The sequence below is a fragment of the Rhamphochromis sp. 'chilingali' genome (genome assembly GCF_963969265.1).
Source record: "Rhamphochromis sp. 'chilingali' genome assembly, chromosome: 13".
NCBI classification, from domain to species: Eukaryota; Metazoa; Chordata; class Actinopteri; order Cichliformes; family Cichlidae; genus Rhamphochromis; species Rhamphochromis sp. 'chilingali'.
This window is the reverse complement of record NC_137940.1, coordinates 32,840,294-32,865,969: the sequence shown is the minus strand read 5'-3', so window position 1 is coordinate 32,865,969 and position 25,676 is coordinate 32,840,294. Positions and strand designations below refer to the sequence as shown.

General features: G+C 39.7%; 2 protein-coding genes across 2 annotated transcripts in view; one reads left to right on the top strand and one right to left on the bottom strand.

Moving 5' to 3' along the window:
• Positions 1–62: 62 nt before the first annotated feature.
• On the bottom strand, positions 63–15,307 carry fermt3b (FERM domain containing kindlin 3b). Its single transcript, XM_080901770.1, has 15 exons — positions 15,143–15,307; positions 13,769–13,893; positions 10,416–10,649; positions 8,264–8,380; positions 7,929–8,097; positions 5,839–5,941; positions 5,619–5,726; positions 5,287–5,421; positions 4,723–4,769; positions 4,443–4,567; positions 2,246–2,352; positions 1,864–2,082; positions 1,517–1,641; positions 927–1,068; positions 63–246 (listed from the first exon to the last, which is right to left on the bottom strand). Exons 2-15 carry the CDS (start codon positions 13,890–13,892, stop codon positions 67–69), a joined length of 1,935 nt encoding a protein of 644 aa, XP_080757896.1. The 5' UTR covers position 13,893; positions 15,143–15,307; the 3' UTR covers positions 63–66.
• Positions 15,308–16,254: 947 nt separating this feature from the next.
• Positions 16,255–25,676, top strand: part of macrod1 (mono-ADP ribosylhydrolase 1) — a 148,942-nt gene continuing 139,520 nt past the window's right edge. Inside the window, exons 1-3 of the mRNA XM_080901673.1 lie at positions 16,255–16,780; positions 18,101–18,199; positions 19,420–19,527. Of these exons, the coding sequence (XP_080757799.1) occupies positions 16,360–16,780; positions 18,101–18,199; positions 19,420–19,527 (628 nt within the window). The 5' untranslated portion in view covers positions 16,255–16,359. The remainder of the gene's footprint in view (positions 16,781–18,100; positions 18,200–19,419; positions 19,528–25,676) is intronic.

The following is a 25,676-nucleotide window of genomic DNA, read 5'->3' as shown; positions in this document are numbered from 1 at the left end:
CACTGAGACACAGGAGGTCTGATGGGCTGTCAACCATCCCATTGTCTGGGCTTTTGTGTTTCAGTCTTAGAGAGCTTCGTGGCCACCGGTCAGCTTGTGGAATAGCTCCTCATTGAGCGTTTCGCTCTTCTCCCGACTGCGTGTCGACATGAAAATGTAGCCTCCGATAAACTCATGAACAATTTTGCAATCAGCAGTCACACAGCTGAAGGCAATGTTCACATTCCCTTCAAACTCAATGGCCATCTGGAGTAGACGAAAATTAACACAAAAGAAATGCAGAGCTATTTAGAAAAAAAATATTAATCCAGGGATGAAAAATATCTTCACTACAAATATACATACATATCCCACGTTGTAAGTCATTAGGGCAATAGCTCCTAAATTTTCTTTCTGGTTTTGTAAAAGCATATTCATCAATCTCAGTTTCATTTCAGGTTTTTCACCTGGTTGTCTGTGCCCCACAGTTTCAGAACCATTTCCATTAAAAGATCTGACCAGTAAGAACTATAAATGTCACTTTATTGAAAGACACACTGTCAGCATGTTTTCAGAAGTCTTTAGCGTGCAGCTAAATTCATGCTTGGTTTGTGGGTCTGTCTCTAAACACACAAGCTTCTTTTCATTCATGCTCAGTTATCACAAATACCATTGTGTAATAAGGCATTGTACATCAGTTGTACAAGAAGTAATTATTCTTGCAAGCCTAAGGTTCAGGCTTCAGACTACTCAGAGTTCTCCCTCTTAGACAATTTTCTAAAACTCTTGGTAAAATATGAGGTCAGGACAGCGAGTAGAAGGTTCAAACCTCTTGTCAGAACTATGAATCATAAAAACCTCTGAGAATGAAAACGTGAAGTTGAAAATGAGCATTCTAGACATTTTTAAATTATCAGACAGAAGCCTGTTCAAGATATGAGTCATACCTGTCTAATATCCCAGTTGACGTTCCACTGTTTCATGTTGTTGTAGCGCCAGGTCTTCACTACATCACCCACACTAAGGTCAATACGGATCAAGCGATTGGGAGCAATGCCGAGTACCTCATCCTTCCGGCTGCCTTTGAACCTGTTTGGGGGGGGGGGTATATTTTGTTTAGATTCCTCTAAGTTAATTTATTTATTTATTTTAGATAAAAGTCAGTCTTGAGTCCTCCATATAAAAATGATTAAACTTCTACAGAACTACGCTTAGTCTGATGACTTTGCACATTGCTGGTGGAAGGATGTTTAAAATTTTTCTTTCTGTCTACCCAAAAAGTGAAAAAAAAATGTTAGGTTAGTTTCATTTTTTTTAGCATGAACTACATTTCTGCCGATCTTGGGCGTGCATTTCCCTCGACTACAGTCTCTGCTTTTATGCTGTTAAAACATTTATAATGTTCATAACACACAGAAGGAGGATGTTCGAGGTCAAGTGCTTTATAATAACCTTGTCACAGTGAATTTCGGTCTTTGATGTGTTCACTGGCACAGAATCAACTCTCAAAAGCTTTAAATGAAACTTTAAACTTAACCTGACAACAACGTATGCAAGCCCAAAGTCAGGCAGGGCTTGCCAGATCTGCAGGAAGCGCATCAATGCATCTGTCAGGGAGAGCTGAGCCACGTTCTGGTATGCATCCAGGATTCGAGGGGTCAGCTGGAAGAGCAGGCAGAGGGTAAAAGGTGAGATTTAATTATATTTTTGCTGCCATAAGCAGTTGCAGATTTGCACAGTTGCACAAAATTACTGTACTGTAAGGTCATTTAGGTTGGTAATTTGAGCCACACAAAATATATGAGATCAAAAATACTGCTTTGTGAAAACACAAGACAATAAATCTGCAACATTTATCCTTTTGTGGCCTGTTGCTACATCTACCTGTTTGGGTTTGTACTTTTTATGGTAACGTGGTGACACCAGACTGTGAGTATTGATGCTTTCTTCGCTGGCATTTGCACTGCTGGAACTGGAGTTGGTCTTTTGCATCGCCAGGAAAGAGCGGATACTCTGGATCTCACTTTGGAAACTGCTGTCGGCGAGGGTCTTGCCTTTGGATCCCAACCGGCACCCTGCCATCCACTGAGCATACTGCTGCTCCTGCAGGGTGAATTTCAAAGACATAACATAGAAAAAAGAGCATGAGAGACAGGTGTGACTGTGGTCAGAGCTGAGATGATGAACTGAAGATAGAGGCATTGAAAATGAAAGGATGTCACACGTAGAGATGAGAAGAGGTGTATGGGTGTGCGTGTGGCCTCACGTTCTCACAGCGAAGATAGACCTCATTCATGCCTTCAGGTGCTGGAATCAGGAGTCTGATAAGGAACTTCTGAGCAGCCACATTAACGTCTGGAGCCACCTCACATCCTGTGTAAAGGAGCAACATTAAAGTGGTATCATTAGGTTCATGGTTAAGCTGTTAAAAACAAAAAGCGTGTAGGAAGAGACTGATATGATCCCCGCTGATTCTCCTCAACCTCCTAAGACCCGAACTCTTCCATGTCATGCATTTTTAATTTCTCTTTGATATTTGGGCATATTGGGACCCGATGAATGTAAAAACAAAGAATCACCACATTTGTTTTTTTTACGCCATTTTTGTTCCTAAGAAAAATGAGAGCCACATATGAGGATATTCGTTTTAAATTTTGATGAAACAGAGGCAGTATAATGTCCTCGTGAGTGGATATCAGGCCCTTGTAAAGCAAAATTTAGTATTTTGGTCTAGACAACCCAAAATGTGATGTCCACATATGTGGACGCCAGGTCCTAGGAGGTTAATTCACTTTTAACTCATAGTACTTATCTACCTTTAGGTGTTCACTTCTTGCAATATATTAAAACTCAGTGTCTGATATGTGATTCCATATGTGTTGGAAGTTTTTGGACTTCTTCACTGACAACATTAACACCAGAAGATCTAAAATGTCACCCCCGCATTTAACATTTTCAGAGAGTCAGTCAACTTCATCACTGTTCTCTAAATATAATACCTGCACACTTCTTCATGGCAGCTTTTGGTCCACTGTCTCCTTTTATTCTGACTATTTACGCTATAATTATTTAGCAAATTGAGTCATTCCTTCCTGTTTTAAAACACAGTCATTCAGCCGTTTCTAAAGAAGCATAAACTTTGCCCATATTTCCTTAGTAACTGCAGACCGATACCAAAGTTACCTTCCTTTGCCAAGATTTTAGAAAAAAATTCTCTTCTCCCAAGTTGCTTTCTAGATAAATACTTTTAACATTTGAACAACAAAACATTTGAAGCATAACGTAGGACTGCAGGGTTTCTACACTGGTTTTCCTCAACCTTTAGTGTCCAAATAGGAAACGGCTTCAGTTTCTACTAACTGTGATATCCCTCAGGGATCCATGTTAGGTCCTCTTTTAGTTTCAATATATTTGTTACCCCTTGACTCTAGCATTCATGAATACAACATTTACTATCACTGTTACGTGATGGCACCCAGTTTTATCTGCCAGCCACACCTGACATTGACCACTCCTTTAAGAACCTCTTCGACTGTTTGAATGATCTGAAATCACAGATAGCCAAAATATCCTTCAACTTCAAATCATAGCATAACTGAAGGTATTTTGCCTTCAGTTAGGTATTCTGCTAGAGTCTTTACTGGTACAAAGAAAAGACATCATGTCACTCCTGCTGTAGATCAGCAGTATGGAAGCTTGTCTCTGCCACATAAAAAAAGTGACTTATATGTCTAAATTTTGGGTTATAATCTCAAAATTCAAACCTCAGAAATCTGAGCCAGTAAGTTGAATTTTTGAGATACCTTACTAACAATATCAACTTAGTTCCCCCTGCTTACAATCAAGCTTCTATACACATGCAATAGCTACCTGTGAAATTTCTAAAAGGTTTTAAAATTGTACTATTTGTTTTTAAAGACCTCCATGGCCATAATATACTACAGGTCTTTTTCCTCCAGGTCCTTCAGCGTATCATCCCAATTTCTCTTAATGTCTCTTCTCAGCTAAAAACAGGTGACCTGTCATTGCCTCTAAGTTCTGGAATAGTCTGGCTTCCCACATAAGAACCTGCTCAACAATTGACAATTTTCATTCAGCTCCAAGACCTACCAGGCCCATTTTCATCAACTTTGAAGTCTCTCATGGTTTGGTCAAGCTCACTGTTCATGTTTTCTTCTACTGTTTTATTTAACTTCTTACCATTGTTACAATTTAGTTGTTTTTATTCTCATTTTCTGACTTATTTTCCAGTTATTATTTTTATTATATCATCTATTTAGGCAAGTTATGTGTTTTGTAATTGATTTTTGGAGAGTTGGATTGCAAATAAGTGTGCCTGGAAATCACTTTGGGTAAACATCTGTTATTTTAAAATGTGCTAAACACTTACCATTCTGTTAATAGCATGGTGCACTATATATAGCAGAAAAACATAACATAAAAGTACGTAACGAAGTCATTACCTTTGAGGTTAATCATTTGAATGGGCTCTCCTATGCTTTCCTCTTTGCTCTTGAAATAAGAAATGGAGGTATCTTGGAACTTGAACCAGTATTGCTTGTACCCCTTCAGAGTCAGCCTTTTGGGTCTGAAATATACATGTAATCACATTAGCTGATTTCACCAGGGATTTTTCCCCCAGATTCATAACAAGTTAGAAATAAAGAGGAAGGTTACTAATAAATATTTATTTATTTAAAGAAAATGAAATTTATTTTTAACCAGTTGGAAACCAGCTCTCACCTAAATATCTTCAGGTAGTCAGTGAGTTCTGGTGCTGTCATATTTTCCTGGATAAAATGCAAGTTTTTCAGTTAATATGTTTTAGCAATAAAACTGTTAGTCAATCAATGTTAGTTTGACATAAGACCAAACATTTAACTCAATGCTGTCTACATCATCAGTGGATTTGGATCCAGGCTAATACTACCATTAATGAAATATCTTAAATCAGGTGTTCTTAAAGCCAATCAGGGGGACAAGGAGGCCCATATAGGAAAAATTCTACCATGAAACACTGATGTGCTGGTCTATATTTTTTTAACCATGAGTCAGGTGCATATCACATTTAATAATGTCAGCTGTACTTGTCAGTGTTAGGAAGGTTAAAATTGAAGTGAAATAATCCCTCTGTTTCATTCTGTGATCAAAGTAGTAAAGTGTACAGTAGCACATATCATCACAGGCAGCCACTGGCCTGCAAGCCACACTTTGAGAAGCCTGGACCTAAATTGTTATAAATTTCTGTTCCCCGTTATTAAAATAATTTAATTTTAAAAAGACTCGGGTGAGACTATTGTATCTGACCAGCAAATCAGATGCAGAGCTGCCTTCTCCCTCCATCTTGACCTCCAGGGACTGCAGGGCGGAATCCAGATCGTCCATGGCTGGATTGTTGCTCATGATCTGGGGCTCTGACTGAGCCACCTTACTGATATGATACTGCATGTAAAACGAGACAGAGAAATGTCCTATTTAATCCAGTTTTATACGACACTGCTTTACTGACGATTGAATAGACCAGATATCTTTGAGGAGTGGGAGAACATTTGAGTCTCTATATTATCTGACATCCAGCGAAATGTACACTTCCATTAGAGTGATTCACATATTTCACTGTCAGCAGATGGATTTTCTACCTGCAGAGCTCCAAACAGCATCATCTCCTCCTCGGTGCAGTCGATGTCTTCCAGCAGGATGGCCCAGCGTGCCTGCTCATAGAGCTGGGTCAGACGTACAGCATCATACTGCAGGGTGGAGAGGAAAGAGAAGGATGAGGTCAGAGAGTTGATATACTGGCAAAGAAATATGCACACACACACACTCTCTGTATTTGTGTAAACACACACACACACATACCTTAGAATCCATATCGTAAGTAGCATAGTATTTGAAGCGAAGCCAGAGTTTATCACTCTCTTGGATGCCCTGCTGCAGAAGACAACGGGACGAGTCCAACCACCTGAGAGGGACAGACAAAGAATATATATGTTTATGATTTCATATTTGTTACATCCATGTTTATCTGTATTTAAAATCACAAGAAAATACTATTTGACATCATATAGACAGCTTGACCTAAACAAAGTAAATTGGTAACATGATTGTTTTTAGAAACTACATCTTATAGCAAAACACAGCAGAATAACAAAAAATGTGCAAAACCTTAAGAAACAAACATATACTTCTATATGAACTATATTCTGTATTTCACTTAATTTTATAGTAGTGTACAAAAGTCTAGGGTGTGATCATTATTATTATTTAACATAGTCTGAAGTGTCTTAGCCAAGCTTTCTTGTCATTTCTTTAAGTAGTCTTCAAAAATAATTCCCCAGGATTCTTGAAGGACATTTCAACCTCTTCTTTGAATGTTGGCTCTCTTTTGTTCTATTATCTGTCAAGATGATCACACATTGCTTCAATTATATTAAAGTCTAGGCTCTGGGGAAATCAATCCATTACTGATGGCATGCTTTTACTCCAGTGTGATCATTGTCCTAAACACACTGTCGTCAATGAGATGCTTTCCAGATGGTATTGCATAGTGGATCCAAATCTGACTGTACTTTCCAATGCTCATAATTCCATTTTTACAAGATCTCAAACACTGCTGGGTGAAATGCAGCTCCAAACCATGGCACAGCCTCCACTGTGTTTTACAGACGGTTGCTTGCCTCCTGCATACATATTCACAACCGTTTGAATGAAATTTTTCAAATTTGGATTCATCACTCCATAAGACCTGTCACCACAGATTTTGTTAGCACACCTCAGCCTTTTCTCCATATATATTTACATTTTCCTCTCAAGCATCCTTCCACTGACACGATTTCTGTATTAAATGGATTAAAAGAAGGGACAAATGCATCTCTCTAGTCCTGTGTCAACTCTTTCCTGGATTATTTCCTATTTCTTAAGGACATGACTTTCATGTACTGTTTATTTTTCTTTTTCTGTCCTCTACTTCTAACATTTCCACAAATGTTCTAAGGACACGCTGCACACTCTGCTAATTAATAGCTAACAGCTCTCTGGGAATAGGTGCAACAATACAAATTTATGCCAACCAACTGTGTTATCTTTAACATTTTACAAAAATAGAAATAAACAACACCAGTTCATCCCTTGAGTTAGGTGTCATTTTATGCTTGCATGACTCATAGGTGTGTTGAGGGTCTAAATAAAAAGAAAAACAAACAAAACATTCTGGTTGCTAAGGTACAAGGACTGGACTGAAAGTGGGTGAAAAATCATTTAATGTCTGAAGTCTGGCTCCTTGGAAGTAAAATATGAAGAAATGACGTGTGGCTCAAGACTTTTTCACATTACTATATTACTGACTACTTATTATAAAGCTAATGATATAATGTGCTTTATGTAAGCTCACGTATTTGATGTTTTCAAAAAGTATTTATTTGATGTGTAATTATGCAACAATGGCTGAGGCAGCTGAAGTTTAAAGCGGCTTTGAACTTTAGAGAGATAAAGCAGGAGACTTTAAAAAAGCTGCGACTGTGCCTAATTTATTACATCAAAGAGTCTAAAAGCCCTTCAAACAGCTCCTATTTTAATACATTTGTAGGCACTGGCGGTAGTATCTTTATGAACCAGCATGCGCATAAGATAAAATATGTCTGAACTCGAGATCAGAGGAGGCCACTGCTTCAGTAGATACAGCTCTGAGTTCTGGAAACCCCCAGTTTTCTTTATCAGGACTGATAAAGAAAAAGAAAAGTGGCGAGTGATTACACCGGCCTTCTGTATTGTGGGGTAAGAATACTAACTGAGGCAGCATCCCTGATAGCTAGTTAATAAGAGGACTCAGTTTGTGGGGAACTTGTTTGTTAAACATCTTGCATTAGTGTGACATGGACAATGAAACTCTATCAGTTCCCCTCTGCGATGTAAACACCTGGTTTGACAGACTGATACCTGTGCACACATACCTGCCATTGATGTGAGCCTTGTCCACAACGCTGGCTGGGCGGTACTGCTTGGCTATGACCTCAGGGGCAGGGGGAGGCTGACTGACTGACAGCATCTTGTAGATGGCCTCCATCTCCGGTGAGTCGGCAAAGTGAGCGGGCATGCCGTTATACAGACAGGGCCGGGATACTGCAAAAGGAGTGGAAATAATAAGGTTGACCTGCATAGTTTTAATTAAAATGACAGCACACAATGTTTAAAATGTTTTTCAGGCCTTTTACATTACATGGGAAATGATTTAATTTAATTTTTACTATGTTATGCCTGCAGTGTAAATAAAATGTGATGCGTGTACCCGAGGAAAGGGGCACCTCGGTCAGGTCGTAGATCTCTGGTGCCAAATTTTTGTCTTTCTTCTTTTTCTTCTCCTCTATGGGTCGAAGGAGGGAGAGTTCCTCAGGGTGACGAATGTCTATTAAAAATAAATAAATAATATGTACAGTAACAGTGCTGTAAAGGTGATAAGTTATTCAGGGGTGTGTTTACTTCTTGTATTAAGCTGATTGTTAAAGCAACACTCAAAGCATAGACTCTGTGGCGCAACGGTAGCGCGTCTGACTCCAGATCAGAAGGCTGCGTGTTCAAATCACGTCAGGGTCAAGTCCTTTAATATCTTACCCTCTAACAAAGCTAGATGCTACATTTGTATCCTCACTTAACAGCAATCTGTTAACTGACGATCTTCACTCATAACTGATCTAGGTTCTGCTGGAGCTTTCTTCCTGTTTAAAAGTAATTTTCCTTCCCACTGTCACCAAGTCCTTGTTCGTTTTGATTCTTGATTTTTCGTGTATTCTCTGTATTATTGTTGGATCTTTACCTTACAATTAGCAGATATCTTCATCTTACTGGAGAATTGTTCACAGGCGGATATAATACCAGAATTAGTACATATAATAGTAAGAAACTGTTAATGTCAATGCTGTCATTTTGCCACTGACGTTCCCCCACCTCCAACTTGTCAGTATCGTTGGATTGAAACCTTGCACTGTGAAAGGCTCTGATTGCGCAGTACATGCACTGTTGTCCCGATAAGGATTGGCAAGAGATGAGAATCTGTTAAACTGACAACCCTGGTCAAACGGCTGTAACATGACCTTGTGGTGCAATAGTAGTGTGTCTGACTCCTGATCAGATGGTTGTCTGTCTGAGTCACTTAGGCTCATGGTTCTGAGAATCTCACTCCTATCCTCTAACTAAGAAAGACATTAAAACTAGGGCATTTTAATAAATTAAAACCAGGTTCTTATTAATATTTGCTTGTGTGTGATGTGTTTGTAGTACAGCAGGTAATTTGACATAAAAGGAGATTTTCATAAGTACCAAAAATGGCACATATACTATAAACAAACTTTACTTTAGTATTCTACCCCACCCCAAAAGTTTTCCAGTGTTATTACACTGACACTTTGTATTGAGTCTGACCTGAGAAAATGGCCACCTGTGCGACTCTGTGGCGCAACGGTAGCGCGTCTGACTCCAGATCAGAAGGCTGCGTGTTCAAATCACGTCAGGGTCAATTTATTTACTGCTTAAATCAGTGAAGTGTAAGAGTGCATACCAAAATTATAATTTGGTATTCAAAATTTCCTTTTGTTGAACATTTAGTGCCACTGCAGAGCTGCTTTTATTTATCTCATCTCAGGAAAATGCATTCCTCTTTTCCTAGGTCTGGTCATTTTCCTCTTCCTTATATCAAACATCTGTTGTCTTTATATTACTTTAAAAACTAATTTTATTGTCTATTAGATGCCAACTAGGTGCCTTTATATGCAGTGGTGTGCAACTGCAGCAAAGTGGAATTTTGGAGCATACATACTCCCTACAAATCCTCACATACACCTCTTGATATTGATCCATACAAACAACATATGAAGCAATGTCACAACAAAGGCAGGAAGCAATGCGGGATTTAAAATTAGAAATAAAAAATAAAAGTTTATAGTCAAGAGAATGTCCTCAACATGGATGTGTCTTTTCTGCCAGTACAAGTGAGCTCTAGGAGCAAATATAATTAAAAAGGAACTGCTTACTTCATGATACCAAGCCTTATCTTTGAACATGTGTGTGACATTTCTATAGACAGATGTCATTATTTTCCCCCTTCCGTGCTGCTTTAAAAAACCTTTCCAGTCTGCTGGCCCCTCCCGGGGATTTCTGGTGAGGAATCGAGACCAAGAAGTGCCAGAATTAGACAAAATGAAAGCACAAAGCAGATGGGGAAGGCCCTCTCTGGCAATAGTTGCAGTCACCCTGCGATGTATTAATGAGACACTTTGACACATTTCACTGATTAAATTATTGTGAACAGCTATATTACAGCTTGAGTACTTAGAATCTGCAACGGGACTGAGAAGGAGAGATGAGAAAAAGAACTTAGATGTGTAGATGTTGCTAGCAAACAGAGAACTAGACAAAAGAGAGAAATGAAAGAAAGAAAATCTTACTAAGCATTCTGCAGATGCCCATCACTGTCTGGAAGACGGGATTGGAGAAGCAGACCCGGAGCCTCAGTGTAATGCCGTTGGGCAGACCCAGTCTTAGGGGCTTGTGCTGGGGCATGAAGACTAGCTTGGCATCAGCGTGGATACCATATTTCTCCAGAGTCCAGGCTGTCCGCAGCAGCCACCGCTGCTTCTGCTCCCACCACAGCGCATGATCTGACCAGTCCTGTTTGATCTCTGCAGAGGACAGAAACAAAAGTCAGAGTAAAAAGAGTTAAACTATTCAAGAAACTGAATCTGGTCATCTTTACTTTAAAAATATTCTAATTTACTTATTACTATGATGATCGTCGGATATTTTAAATGGCATTTTACTTGAAAAATAATGGATTTTTAATTGACTTTTTGTATGGTTAGTTTTAACAAAAGCCATAAAGTGATTTCTTGTCTTTTTTTTCACAAAAAAGTACAACTTAAAAGTTTCCACTGACCATTAATCTTTTGTAAATATAAATGAACCGTTTTCCGCTTATATTAGGCAGCCATACTTGACTGTGTTATGGAAATATGTTTCTAATATTGTCTCCATTCCCATTTGAATGTAACAAATATAAGAAAGGAGTCAATACAGTCTGCATGCACAGCATAACTATTGTAGAACAAACAAAAGGAAATGTGTGAGCTTAAAATTTAGAATTGATGATAGAGCTGTTGTATTGGTCTGCAGCTGCTGGTATTACCTGATCTCCCCCACAAAACTTTGGTTTTCACCTATTCGATACCTGGTCTGCCTCCTCATTTACATTATATTACTAATAAAAAGAATACAGTATTACATTATTATTACTGCTGTTGGCCACTTTACTAGATATGTATGTCACATGTCATGTCCTATCTCTCACTCTGCTCTCGTTCCTTTGCTCGTACCAATGGCTCCCTCTCTAGTTCTGCTGGAGTTTTCTTCCCGTTAAAAAGGAGTTTTTTGTTCCCACTGTTGCCAAGTAGGGGTCCTGCGATTGTTTGGGTTTCCTTAGTGTTTTCACCTTCACAACTTACAAACCATAGCGTGGTGTTTTTTTTTAGTTAAAAAAAATTGTTATTAGTACGTTACACATTTTACGTGTGTGAAGTATTTTAGGATTCGGGGGAGTTAGCGTAGTTAGTGTACTGTATGGTAGCAACAGTGCTTATGTTTGCAATTGCTAATTAAATATCACAAATTCGTTCAATTTTTAATATTTAATTAGTGACATTTGATCATTAAAAATTGTTTTCTATGCTTTGAGCAACACTGCTATGACACACTATATAACATAATTTCTTTGTTTAAAGCTAACCCCAGCTCACCGCATTTGTGACCTAATAATTAACTAGTTTTTTGTTTGTTTTTTCCATTAAGACAGGAAATGGTGTGTAACCATAGTTGGTGCACACACTGCGCAGACTCTGTGGCGCAACGGTAGCGCGTCTGACTCCAGATCAGAAGGTTGCGTGTTCAAATCACGTCAGGGTCATTTCTTTAGTCTCTTACCCTCTGAGAAGTCTCGATGCATGCTCAGATGACTCACTTCAGTCTCGAGACTGAAGAAGTCACCAAACCTTTTTTCCACTGAAAACGCTACTTTTTGGGATACCTCAGTATTACATTTGTATCTAAAACCAGCAATCTGTTAACAGAGGATCTATTCTCGTAATTCATCCAGGTTCTGCTGAACGTTTCTTCCTGTTTAAAATAAGCTTTAAATGTTTAAGGTTTAACATTTAAGAGACTGACATGAAAAACGGTTTAGATGTTTCAGAGGGTGAGAGTGAGCAACGATGTTCATTGGAAATACATCAACATTTTTTCAAGACATTTCAAAATCTCTGAAAGGAGATAATAACACTTAACAGAATATCAAAAAGTACTTTATGAGGGACGATTTCATATCTACTACCCACTAGTGCATAAAAATGATGAATATATGCATTACTCATTTTTCAAGAGGGTAAAAGTTTGATGAAAAGTTGAGTAAATGACGTTATAACAATAAAAAAAATATCAGTTGTAATTTTCTGACTGACACCTTGCATTGACTCATTGACCTGAGAAAATGGCCACCTGTGAGACGCTGTGGCGCAACGGTAGCGCGTCTGACTCCAGATCAGAAGGTTGCGTGTTCAAATCACGTCAGGGTCATTTCTTTACTTATTTCTGCTCCTTATACGATGCTTTACACTGCTCTTATGTGACCACTACCAAACAATGCTAGGCAATAGCCAGATTGTTTTCAGTATGTTCCCACATGGCTCATATTTGTCTGCTAGTTTTTCGTTTTTTCCACACATTATTTACACTAATGTTCCTGAAACACGTCATAGGAAAGTGCAGCCTCTTTATTAACTGGAATATGTTCACTACAGAGTTAAATCAGCAGGACCTTATGGATCTTGGATTGTGAGAGATGCAGCACAACACTGTTACCCACTCTGCATTGATCCTGATGTGATTTGAACATTTTCCTTATTGCTTTTCCTTATTTTCTGTTGTCAGAAGTTCACATACACTCAGCGACAGCTTGGATCTTTTTTTAGACATTGGACAAGTGGTGACACATCTGAATAACGCATCTGGGAACATCCTTGGAATCTACAACTGTTCAGAAATGGCAGCAAGGACCTTCCCAACTTTTCCCATTGTTCTGAACATTGGTCAGTCCAATGATTGCAATCAATTTACTGTTTGTCCAGTGCAGGGTTCGTCTGGGGTGGAGTCTGTCTCTGCTGTCAAAGGGCTGTGTAATCTTTTGCATGTGTACAAAACATGTTTAAATAATGCGTGACTGATTTTGATTGAATGCATGCATAGACCTGCTCGCAATTAACAAGTGATCAATTTGCCCGAGCTTTATTTATAGCTTTGTTTCCTCACTTATTCAATGTTTGCTCCTAGGTCATTTACATTCATCCTCTCTGAAACTAAAACAGCCTCATGTGATTGAGCTGTTTTGGTTAGATCTTACTGGTGTCTGCATGATCCGTCCAACCTAATTGGTCTCACATTGACAAACTACTTGATGAAACACATGTTTAGACTGATGTTGTCTTTCTTGCTGAAAGCAGTGGCGGAAGAAGTGAACAAACTAAAATTGAAAACATGTAGCAGGTGACAAAAGAAAAAAAATTATAAGAGCAGTTCAGAGGACTTGTGACACACTGTGTGCTGAATAATTCATTCAGTTTTCTTGCCTTAACTATGCATTTGTAATTTTGTTAACTGTATGTGAACTCTTGTGTGAATATGTAAATTACGACACTAATTTTAGTCTGAAGTGTGACTGAGAGGAAGACAAAGAGAGGAAGACAGAGCTACCCACGTGTCTTTTCCACCAACTTGAGGATAACCCCTCCGATGTGAAGGTCGGAGGCCACGCTGATGGTGACGGGTGGGGCATCGAGCCCCAGGTCCTCCACCGTGACTGACAGGTCCCACGCCGCCATACTGGAAAAAAAGAGAGCGTGGGATAGTGAGAAAGAAATGCAGGAGACAAGCCTGACAGAGCACAGTGACAGATAAACAGACAAACACGGAGAGAGTAAACAGCTTTATCGCCCTCCTCCATCTTTTATGTGATGGATTATGGGTGACAAATGCCTTGTGTTTCTTTTTATTTGTCCTTGTTGTTACATATGTGACAACGATGACAAAGACAATGGAAGAAGACGTGTAATTAACTTTCCTTTGTTTCTTCGCCACATTGATCAAACTGTGAAAAATCAGCTCCATGAGACTGACATGAAAAACTGTTCAGATGTTTCAGAGGGAGTGTTAGGGTGAGAGTGAGCAACGATGCTCGTTTGAAATACATCTACGTTTTTGCAAGACATTTAAAACTCTCTAAAAGGAGATAAAAACATGCAAGAATATTACAAAGTACTTTATGAGGGATAAGTTCATATCTGAATTATGAATTATGAATATATGCATTAATTATTTTTCAAGAGGGTAAAAGTGTGATGACAAGTTGAGTGAGTTATTTTATAACAATTAAAAAAAAAATTAAAAAAGAAATCGGATAGCTTTGGTCATATAACACCTCCTTCTGCTTTTCAGGGCATTTAAAATATTGAATGAGACAAAGGGAGGATATTTGACCTGCCAATCACTCTTCGGCCTATCAGAGAAAACCAACTTTAACCCACATAATACTGCGCAACATGACACAGACACACACGTATAATGGATGGGATGTCCACTTTGATGAGCACTTCCTGTTTCTGACTTAAACTATCACCATGGATGCACACTTCCGCTTTCTGACCCACCCAAAGTGAGAAGTTCATCCCCCGTTAAGACAGTGTCCTCCTGCATATGTATGAAAAGTAGAAGCCCACCTTGAAGATATTGGATTTATGGACTGAAATGTGTCTGAACTTAATTAAGAACTGAAATAAGAGCAGATAGAGACAAAACAATGCATAAATAAAAGTTTCACACCCCCTGCACCTCTACTTAGGCCTACACTTTCCACATCTGTATGAGTCTAATCATAATTTTCCATCTGTGTGACCACTTCATCATTTTACATTTCATTTCATGAAGTGGTGAAAGTAAATACATGACCTCAGATGTGTGTATAACAGAGAAGCTTCGTAAACATGCGCATACACACACGCCCTGTCCTAAACTTGCTCTCTGTCCTCATGCTGTCTCTCTCTCACACACACACACACACTTTAAAGGACAATACCGTCAGTTTCCCGCGTCCAAGGTTTTGAAAAATGGAAACTGGGGACCCCCTGCGCCTCTGTCAAGATCTCTGAAGAAGTTTACCAGGTTTTCTCCGAGAAGGTTTACCAGTTTTGTCTCTCTTGGGTTGTGGTCTCTGCTACTTGTGTCACTGCTGCTTGTTCCTTTTTTTTTCTCTGTCAGTTTCCGACAGGCGGAAATGTGAAAAGGCTCAAACATTTTTCACTGACAGACTGTGGGAGTGACACATATATGGCAATTTGGGTGTGCATAAATATGTTATTTTTGTGTGTTGAGTAATCAGCAAAAATGTAACTTTAGGGTGTGAGTTATGAGTTCTATACTTTAGTAGCAGCACTTTCACCTTTTATTGACATATCAGACACAAACCAAAACAATTTCATTTTTATGCTCGACAACTAATAAAAATTGGCGCATTTAAAACCAAAATTCATTGTCTCCTGTCTAACATCCACAAAGATAATAAGGAGTTCATTGTTTTTAATATGGGGAAGATACCTTTATACAATGATAGGCTTGCTGTGACTACAGACTGTCTTTTGTTTTTTTGAATCCGCTAGAGGGAGACCAAATACGGACATATTCTTCTGTACGAGCGTACAGTTAATGTTGCTTTCAGGGCTAGATGGCTTTTGAAGAATCGGCGAAAGTGTCGATTTTAAGTCAAGATTACTGCGTAGGGTTGATGCTTTAATTTGTGTTGTCCTGCTACCGCATCCAAAACGACTACTTTCTGGAAACGTCTTGTTAAGATACATATTCGTATTCATTATTCTGTGGGCTGTAGCAGGCCAGCGTGTTCTTATCATGTAACGTCAATGTTTCCGACAGTCATGAAGGCGGCGCGCTCTTGTGGTTGACGGTTTCGACTCTGCTACTCGGGTCGAGGTTTTCGCTGGGTGGGAACTTGTAAATAGAAACACCCTCAGCTGTGTAGTCTACTTATTTCACATGTCACAGCATAACTTGTTTAATGACACCACTGAAAACCATTACAACTCACATTTTTACAGGTACTTATTTGGCGGCAATTAGCAGGCTCCCCTCATAAATGGTACGGTCCCATCTTAACTTCCCAAACAAAAATGGCACATGAGTGTTTGTGAGGTGTGTTGATAACGAAAACGAAACAACGACGTGTGGCCGACACTGCAAACTAGAAAGCCGTAGCAGCACGACCCGTTAGTTTCCTCAGACATGGCACTGCAAGTATCAGCTCGAGTTTCCCGTATCGGGGCTCTCCCGTACTACACCGGCGGCCCTCTGTCCCGTGTCAGTGCTGACACTCAGAGTGTCGGTGTCAAGTTCAAACATATTTTAACTCCTGGAAGCCCCCAGCTGGGAAGGAGGCCAGCAACAAGTGCTCCCCGCAGCCATATTAACGCTGTCCGCCGAACTGACAAGTTCTCAACGACAACACCACTTTGGCGGTCCAGCCGAGGCACCCATTCCTCCTTACCCCAGGTGAACAGAGGCTGGCTGGGCAAGTTTGCCCTCGGTACCGCCTTTGGAGTGAGCACAGCCGTGCTGGTCCAGTCTCTCCACACCGGAGCTTTCACCGCCATGGCCCTCAAAATTAACCTCGACTCTGATAAGGAAGACTGGAAGAAAACCAAGGGTGAGAGAATTCAGTGACAGAGGCGAAGATTTTAATTTAAGTTGACAACGCTTAACCTGCAGGGCCTTTGACGCGTGTGTGCGGTCACGTGACCGCCAGAACCTGTCCAGCTGTTGTCACAGGGATCAACAGTACCGATAAAGCAATTAGTGGTAACAGATCAAAGTACACATGTATTTCATACACATTATACTGTATATTAAAAAAATCGAATTAATAAATTAAACTTAATAAATATGTAAAACACACCAATATTTTTAATTAACTGTTAAATTAAATAATACATGATTAAAATACAGTAACGTTATAAAATTATAAATTATGGAATGAAACTGACTTACTGCTGCCTGAAGTTGTAAGCTTGTGAAAAATTTCATGCACTATTTAGTTTCCTTCATAAGGTTGTGGTCTGAAGTTTACATACACTCATCATAGGCATGAATGTCATGGTAATTTTGGGCTTTAAATTGTATTAATTTTTTAAAAAAATTTTTTATTAACTGTTGTTTTTCCTGAATGAAATGATTGTACAGCATACATCTTTAATGACTTAAAAAATAAATTAAAGAATAGGATGCACAAATTTGAAATGATTTTTGGTTCTCTTTAATCTACACAGGGTGAAAAGTATACATACAGGCTTAAATGGACACATACAGCCCCATTGATATTTGGTTAAATGTCTGTTAGCAAGTTGTACTCGAACAGATGCTTTTGGTAGCCATCAACAAGCATCTGGCATAATTCTGGCCAGATATCTGACATCTCTTCTCGGCAGTTCACTTAACTGGAGTTCATTTAAATTCAATTGTTTCCAGTCATAGAGCTGGAATTGAAGCATTATCTAAAAGTTTTCAGTTGGGTTGAGGCCAAAGCTTAATGGAGCCATTTCTCAACAACTCCAGATTCCATAGTCAAACGACTATATGCAAGAATAAGTTTTCTGGATGTGTCACCTCCTTTGCAAAGTCTGGAAGAAGATCCAAACTGTCACTCTCAGATGAGAGGAGATTGGTTTGGTACAACCAGGAGTCACAAAGACTCAAGCATGTCATGAACTGGAAACTGCTGGAACACCAGCATGACTGAGTTTTACATTGTCATGGACTTAGAGGGTGCTGACCAAATTTGCTACTGCCTACATGGACAGGCCAAAAGCCTTCTGGAGAAATGTTTTTCTCAAAATCTGCCAAGAAGAGTGATCAAATATTCAGTCAGAAACTCATTGATATCTCCTCAAAGTGCAAATGACAAATACATTTGATGTTATATGTTTCAGATGACTTACTGCCTTTTCTCTTTATCTTACTTTTCTCTCAGACTACCTGCTGTCTCTGAGCGTGGAGGACAGGCGTCAGTACTACTGGACAACTGACTACAAGCCACTGGATGAGATCTCAGTGTGGACTCCCACTGCAGGTCAGACCCTCAGCATCAGTCACAGTTACCATTCTGTTCACAAAGAGTTGAGTGATAGTAGTGGTAGGGTTTTCCAAGAGTCTCAGATTTCCAAGGTTTCAGATCATTAACAATTATTTTAATACTGGACAGACCCCATATGTAGCTGCTCCGTAAAGGTAGGCATAAGATTCAGCTGCTAAAAAATGCAGTCTGATTATAAACATCAATATATTTTCTTCTGAGTGAAAAAAAATGCTGCCCCACACATCTCTGGTTTTTAAGAGACAATGATAGGCAGTGTGCTCAAACGCTGTCAGGCGGAGTCAAGTTTTTAGAAATGAAAAACTATTTTGTTTTGAATTAGCTGCAGAGCTTTCAGTGCACAATATTGTATTATTTAACATTATATAGGTATATTTAGAATGATGAATTAAGGTGGTGATTTCCAATATGCACTAGAGTGGTGTGCAGCAAGAATGACTCTCAGCATTTTGAAGTCTGAGGTCATGATCCTCAGCCGGGAAAGGGTGGAGTGTTCACTCCAGGTCAGGGATGAGTTGCTGTCTCAAGTGGAGGAGTTTAAATATCTCAGGATGTTGCTCACAAGTGAGGGAGAGTGAGATTGCAGAGTATTAGCTTGTCCGTGACCTTCCTCTGAAGGGTGGCTGGGTTTCACACTGAATAGAGCTAAGTCAGATTGTTTGATGGTTTGGGCATCTGCTCTAGGATGCCTCCTGATCACCTTCTAGGTGAGGTATTTGATGCATGTCCTGACAGGAGAAGGCCTTGGAGCATCTCTGTTTGATATCTCCATGGATGGATGGATGGAGGTCATACATTTGAAGGGTCACTGCAGATCACTACACTTGCTTTGATGAAGGTTGTGGAAACTAATAGTTTTTAGTGCTTCAATGTGTTTGCTTTAGATTCACTTTGCTATATAAAGGCCTTGAACAATGAAATGACAGATCCCTCTTGTATGAATCTGTATCTCATACTGTAGATGCTTGGCAGGGAGTGTGAGAGTTCTGACAGTCGCTTAAGGATTGAGTGCCTTCCTGGCAAATCATTTCATTACATACACATCTTGTGATCTTCTATAAATGGTGGCAGCCTTTTCCAAGAATTGTTTAGGACATGATGCTTTTTGTATGCGTTGAACTACAGATGTATCCTCTGTGCTGATTTATCAGGTAAGCAAACCTGGTCCTGAGGCTGTTTGTGTCTCTCATCATCAGGTGGTTCGCAGCCAACTGACTACAAGAGGAATGAAAAATTGGACCAGAAGATTTCCCTTTATAACGGCGACATCACCAAGCTTGAGATAGACGCTATAGTCAATGCAGGTATGTGTGTGTGTGTCTATGTTTAAACCTTTGTGAAATTGTCTATTTTCACACAGGTCAAAATCAAATGTAATTAAAAAATAAATTGATGAAGCTCAATTTTATTTTGCTGTTATTTGACTAAAAATAATGGCTCGCAGTGGTGTACAGATGAAACCTCTGGAAAAGAATAATGTGAAGAAGAGTCAGTCAGAGGGAAACATGAGAAAGGATTATGTTTTTAAAAGCTTGGTGCCAAACTGAGTGCCGCCTCCAATCCGTTTGTGCATTGATGTGCATACATTTAGCAAGGAACACCTGTGAGGGAGGTTCGCGCTGTGATTATGGGTATTATGTTTTCTCAGTGTGTGGGAGATACAGCTACAGGGCTTTATATGGTTAAGAATCCTACTGTGAAGTTTTCTTTAAAGTGGAGTACAAAAGAATAAAAGAACAACAGAACGGCTGAGAATCAGAAGATTTGCTGAGTCGCTCCCTGGAAACTTTAAAAGTAGACAAAGAAACACAAAAGCAGAGCTAGCATTCATCTGAAGGCTCCATGCTGGAAGAATTATGGACAGACTGCTTTGATATATGTGAAATTCATATGCTTTGTTTGTTTATGTAGCATCCCCCAGCTGTTTGGTTTAAGAACACTGTATCTTTTAATGTCTGTGCACTGCAGAAAGTGATTATTTTCAACTCCAACTGTTGATATGCATGCATGCATCTGCTGGACATCGGAAATGGCCTTGCTGGCTGCAGTTGGCCTATGAGCAAAAAGGTTGACATTTACCCATGGCAGTGGCTGATGTTTATCTGCTGCGTCAGATCAGTTTTGCTTTGGGTAAATGTTCAGCAATAGTACGATGAAGAACTGGGAGAGTCTGAAATGTCTGAGTTACTGGAACAAGAGGCTGAATAAATAAAAATATAAAACTAAAGACAGACAATAAGTGCAAAACAAAACTTAAAAACCACTCTGATAACGGTAATGCTGTTAACCAAATGATTTTTAAGCCATTTACTAAATTTGTTTTTTAAAATTCTATTTAATATTAAATTATTTAAAAACGGACTAGCTCTGGAACAGAAGAGACGAATGTCTTAATTCCAAAACTACTTGCAAATATTGAATTATAAATAATATTTAAGCTATATCTAATCAGCCGACACATATAACAGAAATCCAATGCATTTAGGCATGGTCGAGAAGTTAAAACTGAAGTTTGGACCATGAGAGTACCCCATTCCCGCCATTCCTGTCAGCTCAGAACTGAAACTGAGGGTATGATTCATACAGTCTCACTAAAATAGGATAATAAAAATTTGGAAACTTTTGCCTTGTCCGATGAGTCTCCATTTATGCTCTGAAATTCGGATGGTAGGTTCAGAATTTGGTGCAGACGATAGGAAACCATGGATCTTGTCTGTGTTGTAGTTCAGTTCAGGCTGCTGGTGGCGGTATAATGGTGTGGAGGATATTCTTTTGGCCAATGTTGGGTCCATTAGTGCCAACTGAGCACCTCTGATGAATGCTTCCAGCACCTTGATAAATCTATGCTATGAGGAATTAACACAGTTCTGAAGACAAAAGGGGGTCCAATTCAGTACTAGCCAGGTGTACCTAATAAACAGTCCAGTGAATGTATATCTAACTCTTAAAACATTTTTTGGTCTCATGTCCTCCCATCACTTGTTGTTCTCAGGTTTTAGATAGTAGTGACCATTAGATGGAGCCAGAAGCCACTTGATCCATTCGAGACTTTCTTTTTCCCACAAGGCTGTTTGGGCATGTGGGGGAAATTTAATCGGTGTCTTGGCACTGGTGATGCATCGGGGGAGAGTGAGGCAGGCCAGCATGCCTAAATGATGCTTGATGATGAGGCTTTAGCAGAAAATGATAGATTTTCACTGGCAGCTGACTGTCAGCAGGTGCGCGCTGTGCCAGCATCCAGTGAATATTTTGATCGTTGACTCTCATAGTTCAGTGTGACTGCTTCTGTTTGTGTGTGCTTGCAAGTAATTATACATGCATCTGTCTACAAATGTTTCAGTAATTATGTGTGTATACAGTAAGTACCGTCTCTGTGTTTCTGGAGAGGCGACTTTGTATTTTACAAGAGCTTTTACAGAGTCGTGGGATGCAAAGTAGCACAGAATTAACAAGAAGAAACAGCTAGTAAAGTGTCATTTAGCGGAGAGGACGAGGCAAGGTGACGAAGAAAAACCTCAGCAATGCCAGAGGAAACATGACTGAGAGATGGAGCGTGAGAGAGTCACACTGAGTGACAAAAAGCAAGAGGGGAGTCTGGAGGAGTGAAAAGAAGAAGATGAAAGAGACACAGGGAGAGGACACAGGCTAGTATTTAAATCTCAGACTGCATTGCCATGGCAACAAGCAGGTACAGGGTACCCTCAAAGGAGCTTTGGGCGGCAGAGTCCGATCATCCTTTCTGCCTGACTGATTGGCTGCCCAGCTGACTGTCTCCGTGGTCATTTTGTTGACTAAGCTGCTGACCTTTTCTCCCAGTGACTAACTGATTGACTAAGAGGCTTTGAGTGATGCCAGTTGCACTTAAAGAAATATGACATTAAAATAAAAGGAAACATCGAGCAAGTTAATTACGCTCATTTTTGAAATTGTAAACTTTCTGCTGTTGCAGCAAAGCTCTGACCAGAGCGTGCGGTTTTTGACATGTGGAGGAGTGTTGTGGATTTTCTGTGGCTGCTTTGAAAGGCCTTGAAGCATCATTTGGCCCCTAAGGCAGCAAACATTCAATTGAAGCCAACTGTGGCCAATTATACGCTATACTGGCAGGCTGGTAGGTAGGTTGGGAGGGTGGGGGCCTCCAGGCCTGGCTGGTGGTTAGCAATTGATTAGACACTCAAACACACGCACACATATATATGCATGAAGAGAGACACTCGTGTACACGAATGCATAGGGACGGATAAATTAACAGGTTTGAACTTCACGTGCTCCCTTATCTTGTTTCATTCCCTCCCTTCCTTCTCTCCTTTCCTCAATCAGCACTCGTTGATCAGGTAAACAGGGCGTTGCAGGGTGGGCGCTGGTTGTCGTTTGTGTCTCTCTCTCAATAAAGATTGGATTTACAGTAACCCTCAACTCCTCCTTCCCTCCTCCTCCTATTCCTCCCTCCCTCCTTCTTTCCACACTTTTACTGCTCCTGGCTTCTGCCCACTCCTATAAAACACTACAAACATAAAAACCCACAAGCACTTAAGAGCCGTCCGGGTGGTGGTGGTGGGGGGCATACTGGGGGAGGAGACGTGGGCAGAAACATCCTCCTCTTTACACCCCTCAATCACTCCGTCCGGAGAAGGGTAGGGAGATGGAGGGGAGGATATATTGTCTCTGATGGGCTAGCTGATTAAGATGGATTGCACAATGAAATGTCGTTGGAGTGATGCGTTCTTGGAGTGTGTGTGTGCTGCTACGCAGCAACTAACTTTGCATTAAAACCTTTTTTCAAATTGATTAAATGCAAATTTGTTGAGCTCTACTGAACTGCATTTTTGCCCTGCAAAAGTTTTATTCTTCATTTCCATTTCTACACTTACTTTTAGCCCCCGTAGTGTTTATTATGTTTGACATTAAATGCCATTTATTCTGGCCCACTGTCTTCACTGCGCAGAATAAAATCTAATTGAAAAAGATTTAAAAACTGAACCGATAAGTTCTCTCAGTATTTTTGTGTGATGTCCTTTTTTTTTTTTTTTCCGTGGAGCTAATTCGGTGCGTTAAAGTAAATGCAGCAGCAGAGTCAGCTGATAAATCTTTCAGGCTAGACTATAAAAAACTGTCCCTAAAATTAAGCCGTGCACCGTCAAGAGATAAAGAATATTCCGGTCCTATCTCAGTCTTCGCAGCTGAACCACTTGTCTTCGTCACAATTTCTGCTTGCCAGGAGTCTTTGTGTGTGTGTGTGTGTGTGTGTGTGTGTGTGTCACACCTTTACACCCTTATTTAGATGTGCTGTTAAGACTACATATATGTAAGTCTGCATGTGTTCCCCTGCTTTTGCCAGGAGCACACATGAACCCAGCTCTAACTGTGTGTACGTGTTTGATGTGCTTTGTCTATGAGTGGTTTGATATGTGAGCAGGTGTCCTGTCATGTGCATGTGTGTGCCTGTGTGGGTGGATGAGATAGGGTCTCCCAGGTTTTCCTCTGCTGGTCAGAGATAAAGCTGTTGGTTGGCTCTGCTAACCCACCCACTGTGGCTAAAGCTGAGAGATACAAGATTAGAGCCAATAGTTTTCTCGGCCCCCAGGTGACCGACAAGAGGGAGGAAGAGAGAGTCTGTATGTGTAGGCTGGACTTGTAACATCCCCCTGGATAAGAAACCTAGAAAAGGAGATGGATGGATGGATAAAGGAGCAGGGGTGGTGTTGTGAGGGACAAAAGGTCAGGCATTAGACAGGTGAAAGGCACTAACTCTTTAGGTCACCTAGGATTTCCACCCCAAACCGTCACGTTACCGTCAGCGCAACATCAGCTTTTTGAAATAAAAAGTGTGATCGGATTGATGAACAAACATTTCTTGAGAAAAGCTGGGAGATTAAAAGCCTTTCATGAGTAATTGTAGACCGTCAGGGAAAATAGAGATATTCATAGCGTTAACTTGAGATGCTGATCAAAGCCTGAAGCTTAACTCCTCGGGAATAATAATAAAGGTTTAGGTGTGCAGTCGATTCAAAGGTCAGAAGGAGACTCAGCTCAAAGTCAAATCAGCTTGAGTGAGTACAGTTTCAGTATTCTGTTTCACAGAAGAGATGCATCTTTGTTTAGGTACATATTTACATGAATATAGGACAAATCGTCACACTGGAGAAGGTGGAAAAAGCACGAGGCCTTTTTGCTCAAAAGCCCACTGAAGCGTTGGTTTTCAAAATGCTTGAGGATTAATGAATTGATTTCAGGTTTAAAAATATTCAGGCATTATGCAGATTTTTCTCCCAATGGCATCTTTCCTGGTAATTAGTCAATCAACAGAATTAAGTGCTGATCTAAATTCTGATTTTCTTTGTCACATTTAATAGTCAGTTTTCAGCCGTCTACAGCTACTGGTCTGTTTGTTTGGCAAAAAACAAGGAAATTAAGGGTCTTGCTATGGCTTGTAAAAAGATGCAACAGTGATGAGATGATAAGTAGTTTTTTACTCTTTGCTTTTTTCTTGTAGCCTAAACTCTAGGTTCTCAAGAATGACTCGGTCTGAGTGCCGAATAGGAAAAAAAGTGACTAGTTTAAAAAAAAAAAATCTATTTATTTTTTAATAGACCATTTAACACGTAACAGTCAATCTCCTCAAAAATTTCTTCTCTAGAAGGAAATAAAAGGGCAGGAAAAGCAAACAAAATGTTCAAATTGAGACCAAAAATACGCCTCCATTCAGTACAAAAAATACAGCAAACAAAAACTGCATGGCTCTCGAAAAACAACTATTCAGGCCAACTTTCTGTTAGGTCTTTAAAATAGTTTGAAAAGCTTCCCCAAGCCCTTTCAAATGTGTTTGTCTTTCCGCGTATATGTTATTTGTCTGTGTTTTTCCTTTTTTCTTTTCAAAAAAACTGACATTCATTAATGCTTGCTTATTTTTGTTGCTCATACAAACTGAACAGAAGAAGCTTTTGAAATTACTTTTTCACATGTCTCTGCCAAACAGTGTTCCACCAGCCCAGGGATGTCAAACTCATTTCACATTACAGGCCATATGCAGCCCACTTAGACCTAAAGTCAAGTTTAACTACATATTTAATCCCTGGGAAAACGTGCTCCTGTAGTAAATGAAAGAAATCTGTCAGCGTGACTATTTGGGCTTGAATTTTAAGAGATAAATGTGTAAAATTACAGAATAGTTCTGGTGACTCATTTCCCATAATGTCCTCTAATTATAAAACAGAAGGCTTTTACTAAGTCACAGAAAATGCTGTGTACACATTGTTAAAAAAAATACCTTTCTCAAGTAGGACATGAAAAACAAGAACTTTTCTGTCATTTAATTCATAATCTAATCCTTAATTACTTTCGTGTAGTGTAAATGGCCAATTGAGATGTGTTTTAGGAGTGAAAGCTGAAAAAATTCAGTTAAAAGTCCAAAATCTGTTCACTCACATTTTCCAGAGTTGTCCAGTGGGTCGGGTTG